A 27,171-nucleotide genomic window follows, 5' to 3' on the forward strand; every position below is an offset into this window, starting at 1 on the left:
AGTGTGAAGGGGGAATGTGAAAGAACTGGAGGTCTGCCAATAGCAGTTAATATCTTAGCAAAGGTAAGCAGGAAATGCACTAACAACAGTCTTGGCCAGAATAAGGGAATGATTCTTCTGGGACACCTTGAAAGGGTAAAAAAAAAAAAAAAATGAGAGTCCCAATTGTTTCAGTTAGACAAGCCTGGATTGAAGAGGAAAATACTCATTTTACCAGAATGGAGAGCTGATTGATACAGGTAATAACACTGGATATTCCATGTTTCACACTTGAGTGAGGTGCTTGATTTAGCACCATCTGACAATCCTGATTAAAAACTTCCATTAGCTGGAATTAACAAGGCCTGCGTTAACTGGTTTGAAAAATGACTTTCTGGGAGATCTCCACATCTCATTGTAAATGGGGGATGTTAATGAAAGGAAACACCATGAACAGGTCCCAAAGGGATGCTGCTGAGTCCACAGCCACTTGACTTCCCTGGTAACAATTAAAGTAATAGCACAAACACAGCAGGGTGATTTAACTCCTGACCTAAAGCAGCCTTTTATTAACTCAGCTGATCAAACCTTGTTCTGCATTTGCACTTTTTGTGCTTTTTTTTTTCCTGTGGAAGCCTTGTTTCCATTTGTTGGCAGTCATTAAGACATGTTGATTGGAACATGGTGACAGCTTTTATGCTAAATTTAGCGCTTCATTTAGTAATGAGGACAGATTACAGCTATAAAAGTATATTAAACAAATACACACCTGCAAAATTTTTAACATGTTAAATATTTTAGCAAAATAGCTTTTTTTTTTTTTTTTTACCCAGGACTGTGAGCAGGACTGGAATGCAATCAAAGCAGACAAAGGTGTTGTAATTATAATGTGAGGTTATTAAGTAAATAAAGCTGATTTAGGTGAGGCAAAGATGTAAGAAAACATGTTTTATAAACCATACCACATTTATATTGGTTTACTGAGGAGGAAACATTACCCAGACCAAACAGACCAGCTGTTCAGCTACAAGGTACAAGATTTTGGCATCAGTGTCTCACCTGGGCTGAAAGGACAGAAGTTGCCCTGGAACTCCAACACTCCCCCAGTTTGCAGCCACCTTATCACTGAATATCAGCAAATTAGTATTGAACGGGGAAAAAACAAATGGCATCCTCAGGATCCCGCTGCTCCCTGACACCCTCTGCCCTGCACCCCTCACTCTGCCCCTTGTGCCTGATGTTGGAAAGGTGAGGCACCACAACCTTTAAAAAAGCAGCCATGGCGCCGAAGATGGGTTTTACTCATTTTCTGGGGAGGCTCCTGGGGGGTTTTATGAGTGGAAGCCCAGGTCTGGCTGGGGTGCACACGGGGCCGGTCCTGCCCCTCACACAGCAGCACCATGAGGAGCCCCTGAGGCCCAGGGGGGCGGCGGGGCTGAGGTGCGGGAGGCGCGAGGTGCTGAGGGACCCTGTGGGACCCCTAAGGGACCACAGAAGGAGCCTGAGGAACCCTGAGGGATTCCAGAAGGACCCTGCGGGACCCCTGAGGGATCCCAGAAGGACCAAGAGAGACCCCAGAAGGACCCTGAGGGACCCCTGAGGGACCCCAGAAGGAACACTGAGGGACCCCAGAAGGAACACTGAGGGACCCCTGAGGGACCCCAGAAGGACCCTGAGGTACCCTGCAGGACCCAGAAGAAGCCCTGAGGGAGCCTGAGGGACCCCAGAAGGACCCTGAGGGACCCCTGAGGGATCCCAGAAGGAGCCTGAGGGACCCCTGATGGACCCCTGGACCTCAGAAGGGACCCTGAGGGACCCCAGAAGGAACACTGAGGGACCCCAGAAGGAGCCTGAGGGACCCCAGAAGGAGCCTGAGGGACCCCGAGGACCCCCTGAGGGATCCCAGAAGGAACCCTGAGGGACCCTGCAGGACCCAGAAGGAGCCCTGAGGGACCCCAGAAGAACCCTGAGGGACATCAGATGGACGCCTCGGGGACCCCAGAAGGACCCTGAGGGACCCCAGAAGGACCCTGAGAGATCCCTGAGGGACCCCAGGACCCTGAGGGAACCCTGAGGGCCCCAGAAGGAGCCCCAGAAGAACCCTGAGGGACCCTGAGGGACCCCAGAAGGACCCTGACGAACCCCAGAAGGAACACTGAGGGACCCCAGAAGGAACACTGAGGGACCCCAGAAGGAACACTGAGGGACCCCTGAGGCGCGGGGGAATCCCGAGAGGCGGGAGCGGCTCCCTGCGGTAGTGCGGTCCCCGAGGCGCGGAGCTCCCCTGAGGGAAGCGCTGCGAGGCACGGGCGGACCTCCTGAGGCACCGAGGGGACCCTCAGGCGCTCCGGGCCTCCCTGCGGCGCCCCGTAAGGAGCTCCCTGAGGAGCCCCTGAAGGACAGTGGGGGCACCGGGACACCCTAGGGTGCTGAGGGCTCCCCTGCATCGCGGGTTACCCCGCCCCAGTCCGGCCGGGCGGGTCCCTACCTGCGCCGCCCAGCCTCGGCCGCGGTGCCGCCGGGCCCCCGGGCATGGGCGGTGCTGCGGGCGGGAGGAGGCGGGGGCGGCCCGGCCCTTGAGGCGGAGACTCGGCCCTGCCCGGCCCCTGCCCCCGCTCGCGGCTTGTCGCCTCTCCGTGTTTGCCCGGCTACCCCTGCCCTTCGCCCCTCTGTCTGTCCCTGTCTCCGTCCCTGTCCCTCCCCATGTCTGTGTCTCGGTCCCTGCTTCTGTATCTGTTCCTGTCCCTATCCCTGCTGCTCTGTCCCAGGACTTGGCGCAGGACAAGGTCCTGCAAAAGCACAGCCATGGCAGGGGCGGTATGTGGTGTTATACTTGTTTAAAATCACTTCATAGTAAAATAAACGGTTTTTTAGCAGCATAGAACCCCAAAGGAGGTGCAGTTTAAAGTTACTCAAATCCACATTCTTAGACTACTCTGGTACTTTTCTAGGGAAAGGGAGACTTGGTATCATCCCAACTCAAAGGCATCGGGGGCTTCACAAGGAGCAGAGAATTTTGGAGCCAGTGCCATAACCTATGCAAGGAGGATGGGTTCTCTGTTCACTAGTATCTTATTTACAGAATAATCTGCCTAAACCAATCCTTCCCATCTTCAGGCAATTTGTTATCTATCCTTCAGATAAGGAAACCTATTTTTTCCTTTTCATCTCTACTCCAAGCAATTCAGGGGAATGCTCGTGAGAGCACATCCCTCCCTTCCCAGTTCCCCAAGCTCTGGAAATGCCAGTCTGTCCAGTTATGATGGTTTGCCCAGCTGACAGGACAACAAACACACTTATGTTTTTCCAGACCATTTTCTGATCTCTTTCCCAAGACCTTTCCCCTAGTTCAGTTAACAACAGCTGCTGGAAAGCTCCTCCCTGAGGGAGGAGAGAAGACCTCATTGATTTTACTAGAATAATTTCACAACACACAAACAAACCAGGACTGGTGCTGCTGCTGGGAGAGAAAGGGTGTCTGCAAATGAGAGCTGTAGGTGTCACCCCGAGGGCTTTGCCGGATCATGTTTGTCTGTCGCTTGTCCTGGTGGAGATCCAGTGTCACCTGCAAGTTGTGGCAATCAGGTCACTTTCTGCCCTGGGGCAGGTACCAAAAGCTGAGTATTAAAGGAATCAACACAACTGTAGGGCAGGAGCAACAGGCCAGCATGAAGGAAAAACAAGTATTAGAAGATTTGGAAATGCACCTTGCAAAGAGACACACGGAGGCCCTCTTCCAAGAGCAGCCTGAGACTGGAAACCAGTACTTGGAAGACACTTTGCTTCAGAGTTACTTGAAAACACACCTTCCTCCCAAGGTCAGTTTTTGTTTCTGTATGTACCCACCATGACTCTGCTCAGTTGCTGCTTCAGACTCTGAACTGAACATTTGTCTGAGCCTTTTTGTGCCTTTGAGTGTTTAACTGGAGGGAATTTATCAGCATTTCTTGAAACCTGTTGTGTTTGACAGCAGGGGTGACAAACACTGCCAGGACACACACAGCAAGTGGCTCAGTGGGCTCCTGGGACTGGGCTGGGTGTTGCAGTGCTGTTTTGGAATTGTCAGTGTGGGCATTTGTTGTCTGGTCATGTAGAGAAAGGAATTTCTGAGAGAGGAATCAGACTAAGGTGATTGCAAACTCTGCTTTGTTCTTCCACCTCTCTTCCTGGGGAAAGGGGGGTTTTAAGGAAAATTCCTGAGGACTGGGGCTGTTCTCAGCCAAGTACTCAAGAGGGTGGAAAGGCCCCTTGGGGCTTGCTTGCTCCTAGCACAGGTTGGTGGCATTTTGTTTCTTCAGCCAGGAAGGGCTCTGTATGGATTTCAGGGGTGCAGATGGGAGTTCAGGCTCCAAGCTCTGGATGTTTTTTTCTATGAGCTCCAGTGCTGCAGGAACCCCTGGGAGGAGGTGGCTCACCTCTCTGGCTGGCCTCTGCCACCACCCCAAGGGCCACAAGTGCTTCCCACTTTTCAGGGAGAAGTTTTCATGGAGCAGAGTGTGACCTCTCCCCATGATTTATTCCAGCTGAAGCAATGCTATGACTTCTAAAGCCACCAGATGATCAGAGGGGAGGGGACCTGGCTTTCAGTGAGGCTCCCACTTCCCCTGCTTGCTCTCCACGTCCGTGAGGCCTGGCAGACACAGAGTGGGCAGAGTGTGGTGGCAGTGCTGGGAGCTTGTCACAACCATCCCAAAAGAGAGGAAATGAGGCCTCCCTAAGCACCACCGTGGGCAGAGGAGAAGACAGGAAAGGAGAATGCCTTTGGGTAACCAGGAAGGTCCTGCTCCTAATCTGCAGGATTCAGGTCTCCCAGAGAATAAAAGGATCAGTACAACAAGGCTGCTTCCACTCCTTCCCCAAACTGAGAAGAGGGGTTCCAAAATCTCCCAGAGAACCGGGAGCTGCACCTTCCTTTCATTTCTGCACCTCCCTTTCATTTCTGCACTCCGTCCCAGCGGGGCAGTGTTGCCTCACTGCTGGAAAGGAGAGCCCGGGCGGCTGCCTGCAGCCCTGAGAGCCTGCTCTCCATGGGAACACCTTCCTCTCCAGGACAGCGGCAATCCCTGAAGCTTTGGCTGTCCCACCGAAGTTGGAGGCTGATTCCTGTTGTGCTATTCCACGTCAAACACATAAACTTTCTTGAAATGGCACAAAAATCTTCTTTCTCTGTTTGCAGGTGATTTAAAGAGAAGACCAAATGAAGCACCTGCTTTTTCTGAGTTGTGAAGAGGTATCTGTCAGGCTTTGCTGCCCTGAAAATACATCATTTAATATAAAGGATATCTATTTGCCCTTCTAGTCTGCATTTATTTGCACATTTCCCATATCTTTATGCTTGGGACATCAAAGGAGAGATTAGGGTGAATGAGACCACCCAGCAGCCTCAGCCCTGACCCAAATGATTTTGTCCTCTCCACATCTCAGTGTCCATTCTGTGAAGCACTGAGGCTGCTCTGTGTGATGTTCAGCAGTATCAAGTGTAGGAGTTTTAATTTTGTTACTTCACCTTGGAAATAAATAATTCTTTTTTGGTATTTTAGTGGTTTATTAGGCAGTGTATGATCATGAGCTCCCAGTAAAGCAGTTGGGGAGTTTTAGGAAATATGGATGATGGTGAAGGCATTGTTGCATGAATTTCTTGTATGAACTCAAACCAAGATATCTGCTTGGCAGACTCATGTTCTTCTGCCTGCAAAAAACCACCAGGTAAACAGTTCAAGGAGTCTAGTGCTTCAGCAAAGTCCATGAACTTTGGATTCCTGGGTTATGCCTTGGAAACAACCTTCAAATTGTTGTCGTGGCATGATAAAGATGGGAGGTGGAAGATGGAAGATATGGGTGTGGCATGAGCTGGAGCAGCTGACAGACTCTTGTGCATGGTTTTGGCTTGTTTTGTGCTTTTTAAAACTGTCCTGCTAAAGGAAAACTGGCTGGTTTGAGGATGGAGACTTCCAGAGTGGCAGCTGGAGAATGTGTGTTTGATCCTCATTACACATGTGGAATAACAGAGGGAGAAAGGAATCAATCACACAGGGTGTAGATTAATGGAAGGTTAATACAGGGGCAGTCAGGGAAAGGAAAAAGCCATGTTTGTGTTTCATCAGCAAGAAATTAACGGGGTTTATAATTGCACGATTTTGGGTGCAGCAATTATGGCATTCACCTCCTTCATTATTTTATTGAGGAGGGAATGAGCATCTCTTGAGAGGCAGAGAACAGCAAAAAATATTCCTCTTATGGAAGCAAATCAGGTGATTCTTTGACCCCCAACACAGTCTTGGATGTGTTTAGGCCAATGAGGTCAAGCAGGGCTGGAGGTTGGGTCCTCCTTCACTGATTTTAGTCATCTAATATTCAGGTTATTTAAATCTGGGTAACTCCACTTGGCTTTGCTCACAGACATGGAAGAGAACTTGCAAAAGGCAATTCCTGTCACCCTGAAATAGGGATCTGAGGGGGTTGGAATGAACCACTTCTCTGTGAGTGCTGGTTTCCCTCCATTAACTACAGATATATTACTCCATCCAGGTCAACCAAACCCAGCAGAAAGGAGGGCACATGAATCCTTCAGGAAGGATCCCTCAGGAGGGGTCCCTGGGTGCAGGATGGTAATTTGAATCTAGACATGTTGTGAGCCAGGCTGAAGCTGAAAAGGCTGCCCCATCCCTCCTATACTAGTCTGACAGGCAGGTAGCTGCTGAGCCCAGTGGAAGTTTTCCTGTACAGATGAAGGCATTCCGTTTTTGGCAGCCTTTCCCCTGGCATTCTTCTCCAGCAGTAAATAATGGAGCAGCTGAGGGACCTCTGGAGACTGTCTCATCCAACCCCCCTGCTCATGTGCATCTGTGTCATTCTCAGCCTTGACACTAAAGTGCTTCTGTCTTTTGTGAAATCTAGACTCACTGCCAAAAGTAACTTGAAAAAATGATTTTGAGGGAAAAAAGAGAAAAAGTGTCAGCGGAGCACAGCTGTGCCAGCAGGGGCTGAGGGAGCTGTCATGCTGTGTTATGGAATGCATGGAAGGGCCAAGTGGCAAGGAACCACTTGCATTGCAGGACAGCATGGTCAGTCCTCTGCCCTTCTAGCTGGGACTGAAGCTGAGATGTGCTGAAGGGCTCTCCTTGTTGCACCGCAGGTCCTGGAGGAGGTGCATCAGAGCCTGGAGAGGTTTGGAAACTGCCTGCTGACCAAGATCCAATCTCTGAGCTGGGAATGTGAGCTGAACCCCCCCCACTGTGGTCTGGCAGTACAATGCTTGGGGGCATATATGACCTACTCGGTGTGAAGGAGGATGAAGGAAATTTCAGCAGAAGAAGAGTTGATTGCTGAGGCCTATGAGAAAAGATACACCAGTTGGAGGTAACTGGGGGAAACTGGGAATGACTCAGTGCCTTCCTGATTATTCTTAGCAAGGTTTATTCAGCGTTTTGCAGGACTGAGCTGGTTGTGTAACCAGTAGCAGATGCTGCACGGACACTAGCACACCTCCCACTGTCCCCAGCAGCTCTGTCTGTCCACTGCAATGTTCCACTTCACCAATGATAAGCCATAACTAATGGCCCACACTTGATCATAATATTCTTTGGTGTCACCTTCCTGATTCTGGGGCCTTGCAGTTCCCTGCACCACTCCAGCTTTGTGTGTGTTAGTTGTAATGCAGCTAAAGATGTGGGATTTTGCTTGCACGTGTTTTGTATTCCAGACCATGAAGGCAGACCCACATTTCTTATTGTTAAAAGCTGCACAAGCTGGCCTGGTGCTGGCTGTCCCATTGGGACTGAGAAACTCTGTTGCTTCTCTTCCCTCTTCCTGGCTGGAACAGTTTTTGCCCTCTCAGAAATAAATGGCCTGATCCTCACCCATTCTGACTGTAATGTTTCCTCTCTTCCCAGTTGAGATATTTTATCCTCGTGCTGTTGCACTGCTGTGTAACCCATCTGTTTTCCCTCTGTCTGTCCCTCTCCCAGCCGCTTGTACCAGGCTGTCAAACTGTACTTGTTCTCAAGCTCCTCTGGAGGTTTCAGCTGTCCACTGGCCATGACTGATGGGGCAGCCAAAGTCATTGAGGTATGAGCTTGGCTAGTCCCTGAGGGTGCAGCCCACATCCTGGCACTGCAGGTTAGAGGCAGGAGCACCAGCCAAGGATGGAGGAGCACTGATCCATCTGGTTCTGGGCACAGCCCTTCCTTGCTCTGTGACTCAGCTCTGTCTCCCACTGCCTTTCTCTGTGAGGTACAAAGCCTTTGTGCCCACGCCAACTTTTATTTTCACTGACAGCACTGTGTTCAATAAGGCCTTTGCTGCACGTGGCACCTGTGGCGCTGCAGGTAGCTGGAAAGGTGTCCCAAGTGGAAGTGTCCAAGGCCAGGTTGGACAGGGCTTGGAGGAGTAGATAGTAGAAGGGATAGTAGAAGGTGTCTCTGCCCATGGCAGGGGGTGTCACTGGATGAGCTTTAGGACCTTTGCAACTCAAACCATTCTGTATTTCTATGATCCTATGAATATATTTTTACTACAAGACAATTTGTTTTCCCATATTTGTGTGGAGTGGCAGTTAGATATAATAGGCTAGATCCATACCTGATGTAAATTCACCAAACCACCAAGACTTCACCAATTGGAACATTTGGCTCTGGATCTTAATGACCCCCTTTGCATTGCCTCAGGTGCCCTGTAGGATTTAAATATCCCTTAGGTAGCCAACCCTGGGCATTTTCATTCACCAAAACTTAAAGCAGCACAAGGCACTTTCCTCTTCCCTGCAGCTCTCTGGCTGCTGGTGACATCCAGTGTACATGAACCTGGCTCACGGTTGTTTGAGACCTCTCTCTCCAGAAATCCAAGGGGATAGGGATGCTTAGCACTCTGTGCTGTAACACAGGTCTGCACCTTCTGTCTGCACAGTGCTGCAGCAGCTGGTGGGAGCTGTGCTGGCTCACAGGCTCTCACCAGCACCTGCAGATCCTCTGCAGTACAGAACACCCACCTGGCTTCCAGACTGGCCTGTCTGAACCCTGAACCACACCAATTAAGGCAACTGTATAATGTCAACTATTGTGTTATGATCATCTCAGTTTACTTTCTCTCCCCTCAGTCACTGTGTATTCCTGGATCTCTGAAAAAGGCTTTTGACAGTCTGACATCCTGTGACCCTGAGAAGTTCTGGACCTCTGGCCAGTGGATGACAGAGTGAAGGGGCGGCACAGATGTTGGTATGTGCTGTGGGGTGGGAACAGATGTGGCAGTGAGAACTGAACACAAAGGATGTGGGGAACTTAAAAAGCCAGGGAACTGGTTTAGGACTTCAGCAGAAGTCATCCAAATCCTCTGTACAGTTCTGCTTTTTAACCAACAAAAGACCCAACTCTGTCCTCTTCTGCACACAGAGCTCTTTGTGTTCTTGGCTGAGGTAACTCCTAAAGAACTGGATTATACACACTGCATTTCTTATCAGGGGTCAATGAAAGAGATTAACAGCTCACCCATGCTCCATCTTCATAGCAAGAAGTGCCTTAAAGGAGCTGCAGCTTACACTGTAAAATCAGCACTGATTGACATAGAGGTTCCCATAAGACCAGGAAATTTTCTCCTCTTTTTCAGCAAACAGCACCGAGACTGTGGCCAGGAAGCAGCCAGATGGCACCTATCGTCTGTATGGATTTAAATGGTTCACATCAGCAGCTGATTCTGATATGGCATTAACCCTGGCCAGGACAGCAGATGCTGAAGGACAGGTAAACCAGTTCTGTTGGATGGGGATCCAGGGGAAGGAGCAGGGGCATTCTTTTTCTCCCTTGTTGCATTGTAATAAAATCCTCTCTGTGTGCCTTGCGGTGTACTCAGGGCTCAAGAGGCTTGTCCCTATTCTCCTGAGGGGTTGGGATGAGGAGGGGAAGCTGAACAACATCCAGGTGCAAAGGCTGTGTGCAAGAGTTCCCCTGCCCTGGGGACTGGGCTGCCCAGGCTCACTCCAGGTGTGGCACCTCTTCCCTCACTCTTCCTGCTGAGCCCAGTCACCCCCAGGAAAGGACAGGATGTGTTCCTGGTGCTGAGGCTGTTCCCTAGAACAGCAATGGAGCTGAGCTTCACTGCTCCCTTCCACTTGTTGTGAAACAAGACATCTCTGGAAATATCCTTGGTATCCCTTCTGCCCGGTGTTTTTGTTCCCTCACATTCCCTTTCTTTGCTGCAGTCACTGCAAAGGCTCCCTCATGCTCTTCCACACAGGTGCTGTCCATCTGGGAGGGAACAACAAACATCTTGTCCCTGGATATGCTGCAACCCCTTGCCAAGAGCAGGTTATGGCTGCGTTCCTGTCCACAGTGCAGGTGAGCCCACAGCTGCAGCCCTGCTCAGCCTGATCCACCCACCTCAGCAGAGCCTTCTTTGGGGTTTGTGCTCCTGGCTGAGGCTGCAGGGGACAGGCTGAAACTGAAAGCTTTAGTATTCCAACAATTGGAATTGTGTCTTACAATTCTGCTCCTTAAATAGCTCTTCCAAAAGCAGGATGCAGGCAGTGCTAATCCTGGGATCTTTGTGTGCTTTCAGTTCAGCAGTGGGGAGCTTGACACTGTCAGAGTTCCTCAACACAGGTACCAAAATAAATGTATTTTTAACGTGACTCACCTTCCTGAATCCAAAATAATTTTGTGGGTTTGTTTCTTAACTGGAAAATCACCACAGGACTCCTGAATATTGAACCTCACCAGGGCTATCTACTGCATTATGACTTTCTATTTTTATTCCCTGAAAAGATGGAAAGAGCCAAAGGAATTCCATTGCTGCTTCTTTGGATTTGCTGTTCTCTGGCTCTTCTTTTAAAGCTGCTCAGGTGACAGGAGTACAAAGCAGCTCAGAGTTTTCATGAAGGAGCATCTCCTGGCTTGGTGCATCCCAAAAAGGGGACAGGAGACAGGATCAGAGGGTGTTGTCTCAGAGGTGACATTATTAATCCAGACACAGCAATCCAGATCTTGTTAGCCCAGGCACAGCAAGGGAATCCTGGGCATCTGGAGTGCTGGATTTGGTTGTGTGCAGACTTCACCTTCCCACCCACACCCCATGAGAAGGGAAGGGTCTGGCATACTGCTCTCCTGCAGCACTGGAGACTGGACAGAGCTTTCCAGAGCCTGAGTAGTTCTCACAACAGCTGCAGTTGGCAACTTGTGTCCCATCTCACCCCTGCAGTTCAGCTGTGCTCTGTACACAGCACCTCTCTGACCTCCAGGGGTGAGGGTCCCTTTGCCATCCTCTCAGACAACTTTTGAGAAGGGAGAAATACCTCAAACGATTTGGCCACCAAACAAGAAGCCAGCTCTTCTCAGGAGCAAGACTGAGCACATCTGCTGGGGGCAAATCCAGTTGTTGGCAAACAGCTGCTTAGGCTGACACTGCAGGTAATGGATGGGAAAATAAAGGAGCTGTGGGGAGGCTCTAAAATAATTTGGAAAGAAGCAGCCTCCACAGTCTTACACTGAACACTAATTTAAGCAAACACCCCACAAAGGTGCTGTGCTGCACCCTGGAGCAGCTCCCTGGTGCAGCTGGGAGGGCTCCTCCAGCTGCTCAACAACTGGATAATCAGGGAAGAATTAGGGAGCACAGCGCCGTGATGCAGAGCAGGGACCTGCAGAGTACTGAGATTCATTAATTAACGAGCTCCTCAGTGCTCCCATCAATCACGCTGTGATGGGCTGGGGGAGGGGGTGAGTGCTGGCTTCAAGGTCTCCAAATTCCAGTAATGCCACTGCCTTTCCTGTTCGTGTCTCACTGGGGCTGCTGCATGTTCAGGGAGAGGGGCTCGGTCGGGCTCAGCAGTGTGGGTGTTCCAGTTCTGATTAGAATCAGACCTGGCCAGTTTAATCTTTTCCTTTATGCCTTGGGCAGCAGGGTGCTGGAAAGGCAGCCTGGGAGGGATTTCTGTCTGCAGAGTACTGTAAAATACAGGTGAACCCAGTGGGAAGAAATGATAATGTCTGACTTAGTTCAGAAGGCTGAATGATTTCTTTATTATAACTGTGTTATAATACATTAATAGACTATATAAAGGAAGATACTAAAACTACATACCTACTTTCTCTAACTACCATATTTAACTCACTACCAACTCATGACCCTGTTCACAAGAGTCCAGCCCCAGGTGGGTTGGATTGGCCACCAGGCTCAAACAATCCTCACCAGAATCCAACCAAGCAATCACCCCAGGTAAACAATTCTCCAAACACATTCCACATGAGAAAAACAAGGAGCAGAAATAGAAATTATTTTCTCTTTCTTCTCTCTGTGCACCTCTATGAAAAATCCTGAGAGAGAGAGAAATGTACTCGCCACATATCACCTTTTTTAGCATAAATAAATAAACTGCATGTGCAATTCTCTGCAGGGCCTCTGCAAAAGAGAGAACAAATGCATCTCAAGAGGTTCCTTTATCAATTAGCTAATTATCAATCACAACCTAAATCAGATGCTGATGTGGAATGTTCAAGGAGATTCTTTACCTGCAAAACATCTAGTTCTGTCAAATCTCTAAAACAAAGCTTACAATATAAAAACCCAAACAACGATGAAAAGAATGCTCAAGTTCCAAAGTCCAAACAGCTGAGTCTCAGGAGAAGGTGTCCATTGACTAGAGAGGCTGATCTTGACATCCTTAAAAGACCTTCCCAATCCTGAAACAGAGAACTGCCAAATCCTGAAACAGAACAACTGAAGAAAGTCCAACACCAATTAAAAACCATAGAAACCACCAAATATGACATCATATAATTATCAAACGCCAGAACACTGAATGTCATCCCAGAGACTGCCACAGCTGATATAACTCAAATGAGCAGAGCTGGAAATCATCTCCAAATTCAAAATTTTCCAAACTCCCCTGATTCTGATGCAAAAACCATCACCAAATTAAAAAAAAAAAACTGAGAAAATCTCTGGAATACCATGGCCAAAGCTCTTAATTCAACCACTTTTTGGTTTTTTGTCCTTTCAACCATCTCTATTTAATTACTCTTAAAACTAATTTTAATGATTTTTTTTTCTCCTTTCCTCTTGAATCAGAAAGCCCAGCAGCAGCAGGCTTTAGGACCCTGCAGCGCTGGGCGGGAGGGCGGACGGAACAAGGCTCCCAAAGCCGGCAGTGGGGGGCACGGGGGGCCGGGCTGGTGTCACAGCAACTCCTGCAGGATTTTGTCCGTCCCGCACCGAGCCCGGCCGTGGCTGCAGCCCCTCAAAGGAGAGCGGGACTCGAGAGCTGCCCCAGGGCACGGCAGGGGAGGCGCTTTCCGCAGAGAAACGCCGATTCTCTGGACCCGCGGCACGGTCGGGCTGGCACGCAGCAGCACCGCCCCCATTTCCTCCGGGCTCACGACCAGCCGCGTCATTCCCAGAACCCGTCCCCCACGCCCCCAAACGCGAGCGGGCCCGCCGGGAATCCCACGGAGCCAGAGGGTCCCCGTCCAGCGAGAGCTGGACTGAGAAAAACGCTGTTCCCCAGAGAAGCTCTAAACTTGATAACCTTCCCTTCCGCGGCGGCAGCAGGCAGGGAACAGGCTGGGAGGGGAGCCCGGGCTGACCGGAGGCGGCGGGGCGGGCTGGGGGCTTCTCCAGCCCCGCAGCTCGCACCGGCAACAGCCCCGGCCCTGCGGCGAGCGGGGCCGCCGGGGGAGGCGGTGCCTCCGCTGTCGGAGCCGCTCCGCGCCCTCCGAGGGGAGGAAGGGGGACCCACGCTGCAGGAGGAGGAGGCGGTGGAATGGGCTACACTTGCGCAGAAGCAGAAAAGGAACTTCCGAGCCATGGACAAAAGCTGCCCGCCACCCTGTGCAGCGAAGAGTGTCCTTGAACAAGCTGTCTCCGTCCGGCTGTGACCGGGGGCTGAAGGGCCCCGCTGCCCGTGGGGGGCTCCCCCGACCCGGGTCAGACGTGCTCACTGGGGTCCGTCCCCGCACTGTCTGAAAAAGCTTCACAAAAACTCCCAGGTACCAAACAGGCACCGTGCCTGATGCCTAACGCAATGGTGAAACGCAGGGATTTCCAGGCCTCTGGATCCAGGGGAAAAGCCACATCCATGAGAAAAACATGAATGTCTGCAAATTCAAGAAACTCCAGTAAATCATTTTCAGAGATACAGAGTCCATGTTTTTGAACCAGACCTCTCCAGACGGCTAACATAGGGCCAGCCACACAATAAAAATGAGTGCTCAAATCTGCAGGCATCTCTTCCCAAAGTTTAAATCCTCCCCAGGTCAGGTGCATTACTATTATCAGAAAATCAGTACCTTTCAAAGGAAGGCAGAGGTGTCTGGTTAAGGCAAACTGCTCGGGGCTGCACCTGGTCCTAGAGAGGATCCCAGTGGTGCCTTGTCTTCCCGATCCCTCGCAGGGGCTCCGGACACGCCTTTTCAAGAGGGTTCACCACCTCTCTCGTGTTCAATCACAGCTGTGGACCCATCACATTGATCCAGGTCCTGGACCTTCATCCAACATCAGGGGGTCACCACTTATTGTGAACCCAGTGGGAAGAAATTATGATGTCCAACTCCAGTTGAGAAGGTGGAATGAATTCTTTATTATAACTGTGCTATAATACATTAATATATTATATTAAAGGAAGATATTAAAACCACATGCTACTTTCTCTAGCTACCTTATCTAACTCACTACAACTCATGACCCTCCCTCTCTCGTCCAGCCCCAGGTGGGTTGGATTGGCCATCAGGCTCAAACAATCCTCACCAGAATCCAACCAAGCAATCACCCCAGGTAAACAATTCTCCAAACACATTGCACATGGGAAAACAAGGAGCAGAAATAGAAATTGTTTTCTCTTTCATTTCTCTCCGTGCACCTCTATGAAAATTACTGAGAGAGAGAGAAATGTGCTTGCCACAACAGAGTTCTGCAGGAACGTGCTTGAGTTTCTATACCAGAATCAGGTTTTCACTCACAGGTGATAAACAACACCTTTCCGAGCTCCAGGTGTCCAAATTCTTTCAGTCTGTGAGTCTGGTTCATTTTGAAACATCCCTCCCAATCCTGTCTACTGAGGAAATAATTTAACCCATCGTAAAGGGGTTTTTACTGCTCAATTTCATTTCCTTTTTATTGATGCACACAAACCGAGTACAATTTATTTTATGTTTGTCCATCAAGGTTCTCAGTGTGCAGGACGTGTGCCCATTGTCAGAGGCTTTGCAGAAAGCAGCATTAGTACCTGTACAGCTCTTGGCTCTCTGAAGGTCATTTCAAAGGTAACTCCAGGTTTTATTTCTATCCTCTATTATTGTCTCTACTGATGATGAGATGCCCCATGTGACTGGGGCTGTGATCAGGAGCAGGAACCAAGGGTTGTAATTATCCTCACAGAAAGGGAAATACAGAGAACTTCCCCATCCTTGCACAATGTGACTCTGAGAAGCTGAATTTTTAGGGGTTTTAATACACAGGTGATTTTGTGACAAACCACCTTGCCTAGAGGTTATGAGCCTGGAAATCCTGGGGAGAAGAATGAATGTGAGAGACAGGGATGGAATAATAGAATGGTTTGGGTTGGAAGGGACCAAAAAACACCTTCCACTACCCCATATTGCTTCAAGCTCTGGTCATGGCAGCACGAGTTCCAGGTGGAGGCAGGTTGGGTCTGGGACACATCCTGCACTGTCTGGAATTTCAGGAGGTGGCTGCAAACTCAGGGCCACAGGCCCCTGAACACAAACACTGGCCCTTTTCCCTGTGAAACAAAACTTGGCACCCCGGGTTCCTGATGTCAGTTTGCAGGATGCACTTGGGACTGTGAGGGCAGCACAAGTTTCAGGTGGTGGCAGGTTGGGTCTGGGACACATCCTTCACCTTTTGGATTTTTTCGAGTCATCCGGACACTCAGGACCACAGGCTCCAGATCACAAACACCATCTCTTTTCCCTGGGAGACAGAACTCACCACCCCAGGTTCCTGATGTCAGTTTGCAGGGTGCGCTTGGGACTGGCCTTGGACATTTCCAAGGATCCAGGGGCAGCCACAGCTGCTCTGGGCACTCTGTGCCAGGGCCTGCCCACCCTCACAGGGAACAATTCCCAATTCCCAATCTCCCATCCATCCCTGCCCTCTGGCACTGGGAGCCATTCCCTGTGTCCTGTCCCTCCATCCCTTGTCCCCAGTCCCTCTCCAGCTCTCCTGGAGCCCCTTTAGGCCCTGGAAGGGCTCTGAGCTCTCCCTGGAGCCTTCTCCTCTCCAGGTGAGCACCCCCAGCTCTCCCAGCCTGGCTCCAGAGCAGAGGGGCTCCAGCCCTTGCAGCATCTCTGTGGCTCCTCTGGACTCTCTCCAGCAGCTCCAGTTCCTCCCTGTGCTGGGCCCAGGGCTGGGGCAGCTCTGCAGGTGGGTCTCACCTGAGCAGGGCAGAGGGGCAGGATCCCCCCGTCTCCTGCTGCCCATGGTTTGGGATCAATCCAGGACACATCCTGTCTTCCAGCTCTGCTGTGGTGAGAATTTCAGGTGGATACTGCGCAGGGCCAGTCAGTTCCTGTTGTACTAAAATTTTATTAGCTGGAATTTTGAGCCAGAGCCCTGGGTGTACTTTCAAATTCAATTACAGTCTGAAAAGTGCCTCTAAAATAGCTCAGGGCAGTTCGTTGATTGTTGCATTTGAGTCACTTCAGGTGAAATTTGGCACAAACCAGAACAGGGTCTCAGTACCAGCCCTGCAAGGTACTGGTGCAAGGCTCAGAATCAACTCTTGCCTCAAGAATTTCTGTAGGGCTGTGATTCAGACTGTAACTCGGGCTGTAAATCAGCCCTGTGATCTCAGACATATGACAGTGTTTTCAGGCCCTTTTCAGACCACAACCCCAATTTTCAGGCAGCAGGAAACAAATTGAGGTTATTGATGTGAGGCCGTGTGTTCGCTCCAAGCATTGACATAAAATTGTGCTTTTGGCCCTGTTTGGGATGTTCCTCCTGTCACTGTATTTTTAGATACTCATGATTAATCTTTTAAGTAAAAACCACTCTGACCACATTGCTTGGGAACCAGTGAGTGCAAACAAACAAGCAGCATCTTAAAATTCCTCCATGAAAACAGAGGGAATCAGAACTATTGGAGCTCTGAAGCTCCTTTGATGATCCTTTCAGGCAGTAAGGGGTGGTGGGGCAGTGATGCTGTGTGTGCCTCCTCCCAGAGCTGGAGCAGAACAACCAGGAGAGAACAGGAGCAGCTCCTGTCTTGGGCATTGCCCGGGAGCAGCTCCCAGCCTCTTCATCCCAAGTGCAAGAGAGAGCATGGAAAAAGCTTCCAGGAGATCCAAGGCTTTTGGTTAGGAAAGAAATAGGTAAAATTGGAACAAAAAAAAAATCTAAATTTTGGGTAAGCAAAGAAAATACAAGATCTTTTTGATCCCTTAAGGATAAATGATGCTTTTACGTTCCTGATCCATATTTCCAGGTGTTCAAATCCTCCAGCTGTGGCAGTATGCCCGTGTCCCAGCCACAGGTAGCACGTGTTGTCCCCGTGCTCAGCCAGTGCTGTGCTGGCTCCCACCCAAACTCTGGGAATGGATGCCTTTGGGATCTGTCATCCTCATTAGCAACAACCTCCGAGCTACTTCAGAGCACCTCGTTAGTATTCCATGGGCTTGGAGGTTTATGGGCTTTATGCTGGCACTAGAATTGTTCTTGTATTTGACCAGCACATGCTCAAGGTGTTTGTGCCCCTGGAGCCCAGAGCAGCAGCACTGGGAATTGGGGAAGTGTGGAAGTCTGAGGTCTGAGCAGTCAGAGAACGCAGAGCAAACCTGGGCTCAGCCCAGCCCAGATGGATTTTTTGGTCCAGTAAGAGGAGCTGCGGCACTGAAAGCCTGAGAAACATAAAAAATTCCTTCTGTGTAGCTGCTGCTCACAGGCTTCAGTCTCGTCTGCAGTTATTGATGGAGCTAATTAATGAACAGCAGCTCCCACCAGGCTGTGCTGCTCACATCCAGCCTTTGGGGATGCTCTCCAAGCTGATCCCTCAGTCCTGCTGCAGGGAGAGGGGTTGGAGTGAGGAAAGCTGGGAGCACAGCCCACGAGGCAGGGCCAGCCCCAAAGGCAGACAGTGTCCCACCTCTCCTAACAGGGGTAACACAGGAGACACAGATGAACGGGGTGGAAATGCCGTGCCCAAAGAACAACTCCAGACTCTCTCAGCACAGTATCCCTGCTGCTTTCACAAGGGATTTGGGATGTGGCAGAACAGAAGCTCAGCTCAACCAGGGGAGATTTCAGGCAGTGCTGCGGGCACAGTTAAATGCCCAGTCTTCATCAGAATCATAAAATCCTTTTGGTTGGAAAAGCCCTCTGGGACCAAGTCCAGCCATTCCCCAGCACTGCCAAGGCCACCACTTACCCCTGTCCCCAAGTGCCACATCCACGTGGCCTTTACCTCCCTCCAGGGATGGGGACTCCAGCGCTGCCCTGGGCAGCTGTGCCAGTGCCTGACCACCCTTTCAGAGAAGAAATTTTCTCTAATATACAACTTGAACCTCTCCCAGTGGAGCTTGAAGCCATTTCCACTTATCCTGAGGCCTTTCCCACTGACACAATTTGCAGAGGAAAGCTCCTTTAAATGTGAATTTTCCTGCCTGGACGCAGCTTGAGCATATTTGTGCAAGTAATAATATAACCCTGGGAGAATTAGACCTGACACAGGTACAGAGTCAGAGAGAACTGGGGATGAGAGCTGGTCCCCATGTGCAGCTGGGAAGCCAGAATGGAAACACCAACACGCTGCCTTTGGTCACAGGGAATTCTCCCTCCCCAGGGCAAGGCTGGGAGCTTCCTTTTGGGCACATCCCCTTCCCTGGCTGCTCCCCATGTGCCAGTGGCACCCACCTGGATCTGAGTTTGTTGCCAGCAGCTGGGTGTGCCCATGGTCCCAGCAGCCCCTTCCCTGGCACATGACAAATACACTGGAATTTTTCCCGTGGTTGTTCTCTCTGAAGAAAAAGATGGAGCCGACTTCAGGCACTGAGGATCTGTTCCCAGCACGGGAAGCCATCGGGAGCACTGACATGGAGCTGGCAGCCAGGGACTTCTACAGCCCGGCACGGATCTCCACAGGCAGGGCAACCACAGGAACCACAGAACCATGGAATAGGCTGGGTGGAAAAGGACCTCAAAGCTCATCCAGTGCCACCCCTGCAGGGACCTGTCCCAGGCTGCTCCAAGCCCCAGTGTCCAACCTGGCCTTGGGCACTGCCAGGGATCCACAGCTGCTCTGGGCACCCTGTGCCAGGGCCTGCCCACCCTCCCAGGGAACAATTCCCAATTCCATCCCAATCTCCCATCCATCCCTGCCCTCTGGCAGTGGGAGCCATTCTCTGTGTCCTGTCCCTCCATCCCTTGTCCCCAGTCCCTCTCCAGCTCTCCTGGATCCCCTTTAGGCCCTGGAAGGGCTCTGAGCTCTCCCTGGAGCTTCTCCTCTCCAGGTGAGCACCCCCAGCTCTCCCAGCCTGGCTCCAGAGCAGAGGGGCTCCAGCCCTTGCAGCATCTCTGTGGCCTCCTGTAGACTCGCTCCAGCAGCTCCAGGTTCCTGTGCTGATGGATTTCAGACCAGGAAAGGGCTGGGAATCAGCCATAGACACCTGATTCACACCTGGGTCGAGGCCTAAAGCTCAGTCCCCACCTTTCATGCTGAAGCAGCTCAGCCTTCAAGCACTGCTGAGGAGTATCCACCATCCTTTTTTCCTGAGCCCTGGGCTGCTCTGGCAGCAGTGCTGACACTCCTGCTCCCCCGCAGGAGCTCTCTCAATGGAACATGCCCTGAGGTAAGCACAGCCCTGTCCTCCCTGAGTGTTCTGGATGATTCCATGGGCAGTGGCAGAGGCTTTGCTTTGCCTCTGGAGTGATCCAAGCCCTGGCCATGGCCAGAGCCACGAGCACAGCTGGGAACAAGCAGCGGCTGCTCTCAGTCCCGGGGCTTTTCCAGCCTAGGTGAGCTCCATTCCAGCACCGATGGGTGGGATGCCACCAGGGCACGGCTCGGGTTGGCACCAGCGAGCACTGGCACAGCCCAGCCCTGTCTCCATCCAGGTGGTGCACCAGGAGCTGTGTCCCATGGCCGTGGAGTCAGGGAGGGGCAGCGCTCCAGGACAGCGCCCTGGTGTTCGGAACAGCCAGCTCTGAGCACCCGCAGCCCTGCCACAATCCAAAAAATCCCCCAAATCCTCAGGTACCTGCAAATTCCAGGTGTGGTGGAATGTCCCGTTCCACAAGGGGCCAGACCAAATCCTTTAGGAGTGACCCCCATGTGCCCCGGGCTGAAATCCGTGGCTTTGAGGTTCCCTAATGCAAACACAGCCCTGGGAGTCACTCTGAGGTGCTGGAATGTTCTCACAGTCCTTTAGGCAAAGCCCCAGGGATAAAATCCAGACAAGAGCTGAAGCAGCAGCTCTTCAAGTGCCAACACTCTTCTTGCTTAAGAAAACCAACCAAAATCAAACTGAAAGTGATCTGAAGTTGATTAAATACAGAAAGGCACCATTTTGCCCTGTTCACCTTCCTGCTTTCCAGTGCTGACCACAGACGTCCCCTCCTGGGTGGGGTTTGCTCCAGGGGCAGCCCTTTCCACCCACTGTGGCTGTGAACATTGACCTCCTCAGGAACTGCTGCTTTCTGAAGAAAAAAGGGATTTTTATTCTCTCTGGCCTCCAGAAAGCTTATTAATTCCCTATGCACGTGTCTAATGATGCCGCAATCCATCCTGACATAAATTCTACACAGGTTTTGGACTGAAATACAGTAACTCTCCACCTAAGCAATGGCTGTGGGCTTCTCCTTCCCTCAGCCCATCGTCGACCTGCTTGGTATTGCCCTGCTGGCTACAAGTTTTTAATTAAGAAGTTGCTAATTGAAGAAGAAAGGCACCAGTAGACTGAAGACAGCTGGAATTTATAGCTGGGAAATGCTACAGCAGCCAGACACTGAATGGGAAGAGGGGGAAGGAGCTGTGTGCTGGGATTGGAGTTGTCCAGAGTTTCAAATGTGGCAGAGCCAGGAGGACACAAAGGATGGCTCTGGGGAGGAGCAGGTTGGAGCAATCCCATCAGGACACAGCAAGGGAGGCTTCATGGGCTCCCTGTGTCCTGGCACGGGGATCACAGGCTGAGCCAAGCAGAGCTTCCCTGAAATCACCCAAATGATTGTTTGTGCATTGCAGGGAATAAAGAACATTTGGGTTTGGAAAATCTCCTACATCATAGAATCATGGAATCATGGAGTGCGTTGGGATGGGAGAGACCTTAAAGCCCATCCAGTGCCAGCCCTGCCAGGGCAGGGACACCTCCCACTGTCCCAGGCTGCTCCAAACCCCAATGTCCAACTGGCCTTGGGCACTGCCAGGGATCCAGGGGCAGCCACAGCTGCTCTGGGCACCTGTGCCAGGGCCTGCCCACCCTCCCAGGGAACAATTCCTGCCCAATATCCCATCCAGCCCTGCCCTCTGGCACTGGGAAGCCATTCCCTGTGTGCTGGCAGCAGGAGTCTGTCCCTGCAGTTTGGTGTCAGAGATCTCACAGGGGTCAGTGCGCAGGAGCTGCTGTGCCCTGGGAAGCTCAGGAGAAAGGGAAGGTGAGGGAGCAGCAGAACATCCACCCCCAGCTGTGCCCGTGGGTCCAAGAGCAGGAGATGGATGAGACCCAGGAGGGAACGGCCACGTGCTGGAAGTGTTTGCAGAGCTGATCAACACCTGGGATCCCCTGCTCTCCCTAAGGGCTCATCTCCGACTGCTGCCAATCCAGGCTTCCCCTTTTTCCAGCCTATTTTACATTTCTGAACACCAGGATTAATTTTTCCTCATACACGAGCTGTAATTTGCCTAAAAATAAGCCCCTCAAACTGGGAGCTCTGCAGATTCACCAACTCAGAGAACAAGGGACTCTGGATTCATCACTGTGTAGGAAAATGATGAATTTATTAAGATCTAAATATTCACTCTGAGGCTACAGCAGAATAAAGACTGTTACACACATGAGGGTCTGGCATTTCCAGTGCTACTGAACAGCTCAGTCCTCAGAGCTTGGCATGGTTTCAAATACTTCATGTGCTTCAAGTAAGTAATTGAGCCTTCAGATGTAACTTTAATATAAATCCCACCCTTTTGAGGACAATCAAACCCATCACCTGCTGCCACTGCGAGGCCTGAGAATCATTTTGTGACAAATTTGTTAAATAATAAGGTCAGACTTCAGCAGCGAGCTGAAATCCCAAAAGGCAGCACCGGGAGCTGCGGCAGGAGGAGGCGGGCGGCTGCAGGGCCTGGGGAGCAGCGGGGCCCGGCCTGCAGAGCTCCCTCTGCTCCGTGCTGCCTCCACAGCTCGTCCTGGCCCATTCCAGGACCCCTCTGAACTGCTCCGCTCCCTGCGCACGGCTCTTGCCCTGTGCAGCCTCCCAGCACCTCGGACCCTCTCCCAGGGCAGGTTCCCCCCACTCCTGCACCTTCCCCAGGGAGCGGAGCAGCTCCCAAACGCTTCCTTCCCTTCCTTGCCTTCCTTCCCCGGCGGGTTTCCATCCGCCGCCCCGCCGTGCCCAGCTCTGAGCCGCAGCGGTGCCACCTCCCTCCGCCCTGCCAGGGAGCGGCCCGGGCTCCCAGCGGCTCCTGACGCTGTTCGAGCCCCGGCTCACGGGCTGGCCGGCAGCTGGGACTAAGGACAGAGGGAAGGAGGCTGCTTAGGAAGAACTGATCGTGGGGAAATGAGCTCTGACACCTTCAGCCGTGTCCTCCTCTGGCAGAGCTGCTGCCCCTGCAGGAGCCTTCAGCACCTTGGGGAAGCTCAGAACTTCTCGCATCCCTCTGCCGGGGCAGGGACCCACACTCGGCTTTTCCCAGATCAAAACTTTCCCGGCAGAGCTGTGCCCGGGGCTCCTGACACCTGCAGCACAACGAGCTCCCGAGAAAGCACCCGGGAGAAATTCAGGTGTTAAAGGAGCTCCAGGAAACCCCATTGTGAGTTTAACACCACCAAACGTGACTCCTGCTTCTTTTCTGCTCCAGATCTCACCAGTGGCTCTACCCGAGCCTGGTTCAATTTGATTTAATGAACAGCATCAAATCACAGGATTGTGCTCAAGGTCTTGTGATGACACCTATCTGGCCCCACACCCCTCACAGCTGCTCAGACCCCCAAGAATTCAGGGCAAATCCTCAAATATGTAAGAGAATAAATAAATGATGGTGGAGGGCCGGAGGGGACAGGAGTTTGCACAGCTGGAATGAGCTGGCAGTGCTTGGAAAATGGGAATAATCCCTGGGCAGGACAATCTTCAGTTGAGTTTTCCACCTTCTGGGACAAAGAGATCTTAAACCTGAGCGAGTTTGGTTTGTTCCCAAGGAGCCACAGCTCCACCATCCAGCATCAGGATAAGGCAGCTGTAAGTGGGAATGGAGCTTCCCCTGCCAAACTCCACCAAAAGCAGGGGGAATTCCCCGGAGATCCGGGCTGCTCCTACATTTGGGTAACTTCATCAGACTGAAATACCATGGTTGGTCAAGGAAAAAAAGACAAACATGGTATGGAGGGAGCTGAGACTCTGGCACCTTCCTCCATCCTGGGAGAACCATGCCAATTGTGCAAACACAACCTGGCAAGGTGTGTGCATTGTGTGCTTCCCCCTTCCTGGGACTCCTGCACCAGGAAAACCAAGCCTAAGATTTCATTTTTTCTCTTAAGTTTAGGAGTGGTGGTTTGTTGTTCCTTGGAAAGACACTGTGGAGCAGAAAGCCAAGGGCAGCAGCTGCAGTCTCTTTTTCCAAGGCCTTGGTGCTCCTGCTGAGCCTCCAATACGTCCCCTCTGAGGGACAAGGAAGAAAAATAAAAAATTAGAAAGTGTGTTAGCAAGTGCTCCCATGCAAAAGTCTAAACTTTATTCACTTTTATTATTTATATATTTAACAATTCTAAAGTATTTACTTCTCGCTTTTGACAAAAATGAAAAATATAGGAGCACTTTACTCTCTTGCGGAGAGAAGGGTTATTTCTGTACACAGCTACGGAGAGACAGCTTCCTCCTTTACATACAAAGAAAAAATAATATTAATAAAAAAAGTGCTTCATCGATCCAAAAAAGCCTAAAGAGCTGCAAGCTTTTATTCACACTGTACATCCCAGCCCCAGCCCGGAGCAGACCCTCTTGGCACGTGCGGAGGCTCCGGCTGATTCTGCACCCCGAGGCCGAGGTGTCCCCCCGCCGGCCCGGCCACCCCGAGAGGAGCCGCCCGTTCCCTCATCCCGCCCTGCACGAACAGCGGTGCCGGGCCTGGCTTCCAGCCCCCACTGCTGGCTCGGGAACGGATCCTAAGCTCGCCTTGGCTGGAAGCGCCATCCTTCACTTCACCCTCGGTGTCTCTTTCTGCAGACCTGTGCCAGGGAGATCCCAAGATGCTCCGTCCGCTCCCAGAGCCCTTTCCCGCAAGGACGCAGCCTCCTCCTTCCTGGACATTCACGCCAGCGCGCGCAGCCCGGCAGGGTGGGATGGGCACAGTCCAACCACCTCAGCGTCTCCCCTGAGACCCACTGAGCTCTGCCAGATGGTTCCTCCACGAGACCCTCCCTTTGGATGATGTGATTGTGACATTTCAGGGAAGGGAAATGCTCCTTTCCCAAGGTTTCATGGATTTTGAGCTGTTGTATCTAGAACTCTCAAATACTCCAGCGAGATTCTTGGGAATACCGTAGAGAATTTGGGATTTTGCCTAGGGAATGCACTGTGAGCAGGATCTACTCTTCCTCCTTGCCAGATTGCACTAAGCAGGATCTATGGGAAGGGAAAGGGATGAGCACCTACCAGTTGATTACAAATGGATATTTGGGAGTTCTACCCTTCAGTGAGGTGAGTCTGATTGGGCCACAAGGAGGAAGGGGAATCCATAACGTATTTTGGATTGTTTTAAGCTCCTCAGGCAGCTTTTTCCTATCTGGAGTACACTGAACACAGCCTGGGAAAGGAGGAGCATCCCAGGAGGGTGCCCAGCACCAGCACAACCCACGCAGGCCGAGCCCCGCGACACCGGCGGGTCCCGGCCGCCTTCTGTCAGTTTGGATCGTCCAGTAAAGTGCGAGTGACCAGCCAGGACCTGACCACAGCAATGCTCTGCTCCCAGAGGGACTCACACGGCTGGGGCAAGGACAAGGCAGAGCTCTGCTCCTGTCCTTGTTGGACTGAAGCAGGAATTGCATGGTCAGATGCCTGGCAAGGCCCGGTGTGAGGCCTGGCTCGGCTCTCAACAACGGCACGTGCATTCCTGAGCCAGCATTCCAGGTGTTCCCGCTGCCAGGGCTCAGACCTCACGGATTGTGTGTGCAGGTACAGAGCCACCAGTGCAGGAACCTGACTGAGACCCCCTCGGGCAGCTACTGTGAGAACAGAGAGGGAAAAGGACTCTGGGGAAGGAGATTCCCACCTCTTCTAGCAGCAACAGGTGCCCAAACAGCAGTTTTGGGTTTGGAATAACAGGAGTGATTGAAAGCACTGGAGGCTGCAGCTACTCAGGCTCTGCACTCCGGCCGGCCCCGCTCCCTCTGCTCCCCAAAATCCTCGGTCTGCAGCAGTTCCGCAGTGGGACAGATAAATACCCACAGGGATCCTGGCTCTCACCAGCTCCCTCCCCACCTCCAGACCCTCCCGCAAACAAACAGATATATTATTATATACACACACACGCACGCGCGGGGACACGGACACACAGACAGGACAGGCAGGAAAGGGGCAAGGGCTGGACAAGGAGAATCCCAGATCCAGCGGCACATCCTCGAGGTGTGTCCCGCCGAGCAGCGCCCCGCGGCCCAGCTCCACGCGCGGCTCCCGGCCTCGGCCCTGGGATCCGCGTGGCCGGGGGGAAGGGCCGGCTCGGCTGCTCCCCCGCCTCTCCCAGGCCAGGAATTCAGTTGGATGTGGCAGTGATGGGCTTGTCCAGTTCGAGGTCCAGGCTGGAGCTGCCAGGGTGGAGGCTGCTGTAGCAGGATTTGCAGACTCTGCTGGGCTCAAAGAGCTGCTGGCTGGGAACGGGCACCTTCTGGTTACAGCAACTGGAGCAGAACACGTTGCCACAATTCCTTGCATCAGGAACAGAGGAGAAATGGAAAAGAAAAGATCAGAAGAAGTTTGACAAAGTTACCTGAGCTGTAAAATGAGATATTCCCAGTGCTGGGATGGGGAAGATACCTCTCTACAGGCCCAGGCATGGACAAGGACAGCTCCAATGTCTGTGCTCCTCCCTTCTATGGATGGAGTAGAGATCCAGGGAATGGGCACAGGAAAGAGCATAAAGCCAGGGCCAGTGTGGAATTGTAGGTCATTAAATGCCTCTGTTCAACACTGCCCTGAGCCCGGCTGGACAGGCTGTGCTTGTCACACAGACAGCTCTCTGCTATTCACCATGGAATGGTTTAGGTGGGAAGGGACCTTAAAGCCCACCCAGTGCCACCCCTGCCATGGCAGGGACACCTTCCACTGTCCCAGGCTGCTCCAAGCCCTGTCCAGCGTGACCTTGGGCACTGCCAGGCTGGATGTGCTGCAAAGGAGCTCCAGCAAAATGCCAGTGCCACGCTGGGGCACAGGGCTGAGCAGAGCCACCACAGGCCCTTCTGAGCCAAGCCATGGGAGAATGTGGGGAACCCTGGGAATGGGGGGCTCTGGCGCTGCTCATGCAGCTGATCCAGCCCTGGCTCACAGGAGGGATGGGGCAGTGCCGGGAGCAGGCCGGACTCTGCTCAGAGCTGGGAAGGTTTAAACATGGAAATGTCAAAGCCCTCAGTCGCTGCCATCCTCCCACTGTCCCCACAGCCACTCCAAAAATCCCACACTCCTGCATCCAGGACTGAGCCAAGGAGGAACATGCAGAGCCCAGGGTGGGCAGGCAGGTGTTCCATGCACGGGTGGGCACGCGCAGCATTCCCAGCACTGGGGAGCCGCACCAGCACATGCACCTCATTACTGCTCACTCGTTAATTACCTTCTGCAGCCCCCTCAAAACATGGGAGCCCTGTGTGCCCTGTCCTTCTGAATTCCTACAAGCAACTGGAAGCAGCACTCCAGGGATCTGGGTTTTGCCCTCTCCATTAACTCTTTGGATTTGGTGCTGTCATTGTTCTGCACTGGAGATTTGCTGCTGCCAAAAGACTGCCAGGGAATTCTGCTGACACCCAGCAGCTCTGATTAATCTTTCCTTGCCAA

The 27,171-nt window shown here is 51.9% G+C and overlaps 3 protein-coding genes across 26 annotated transcripts in view; 1 reads left to right on the forward strand and 2 right to left on the reverse strand.

The window, feature by feature from the left end:
- The window catches only part of HORMAD2 (HORMA domain containing 2), a 43,487-nt gene extending 40,941 nt beyond the window's left edge, over positions 1-2,546 (reverse strand). For 4 of the 12 annotated variants that reach the window (XR_014958628.1, XM_085592872.1, XM_085592866.1 and 1 more), the window contains exon 1: positions 2,468-2,545. The gene's annotated coding sequence lies outside the window, so the exon portion shown is untranslated. Of the gene's footprint in view, positions 1-1,038; positions 2,369-2,467 lie in introns of those variants that run through there. The other 8 variants (XM_085592874.1, XM_085592875.1, XM_031506199.3 and 5 more) reach the window with 4 other exon arrangements.
- Positions 2,531-10,600, forward strand: LOC144247218 (acyl-CoA dehydrogenase family member 11-like). Its single transcript, XM_085593420.1, is given in 9 exon segments — positions 2,531-3,797; positions 7,115-7,338; positions 7,947-8,046; positions 9,074-9,191; positions 9,580-9,713; positions 9,823-9,844; positions 9,847-9,953; positions 10,045-10,270; positions 10,273-10,600. Coding segments are annotated over 9 exon segments (1,293 nt in total). The 5' UTR covers positions 2,531-3,503; the 3' UTR covers positions 10,341-10,600.
- A 13,241-nt stretch (positions 10,601-23,841) lies between these two features.
- MTMR3 (myotubularin related protein 3) overlaps positions 23,842-27,171 on the reverse strand; it is a 74,312-nt gene continuing 70,982 nt past the window's right edge. For all 13 annotated transcript variants that reach the window (XM_021537314.3, XM_085592856.1, XM_021537312.3 and 10 more), the window contains one exon: positions 23,842-26,051. In XM_021537314.3, the coding sequence (XP_021392989.3) occupies positions 25,880-26,051 (172 nt within the window). In that variant the 3' untranslated portion in view covers positions 23,842-25,879. The remainder of the gene's footprint in view (positions 26,052-27,171) is intronic.

Source organism: Lonchura striata, chromosome 15, assembly GCF_050655825.1.
Source record: "Lonchura striata isolate lonStrDom1 chromosome 15, ASM5065582v1, whole genome shotgun sequence".
Classification (NCBI taxonomy): Eukaryota; Metazoa; Chordata; class Aves; order Passeriformes; family Estrildidae; genus Lonchura; species Lonchura striata.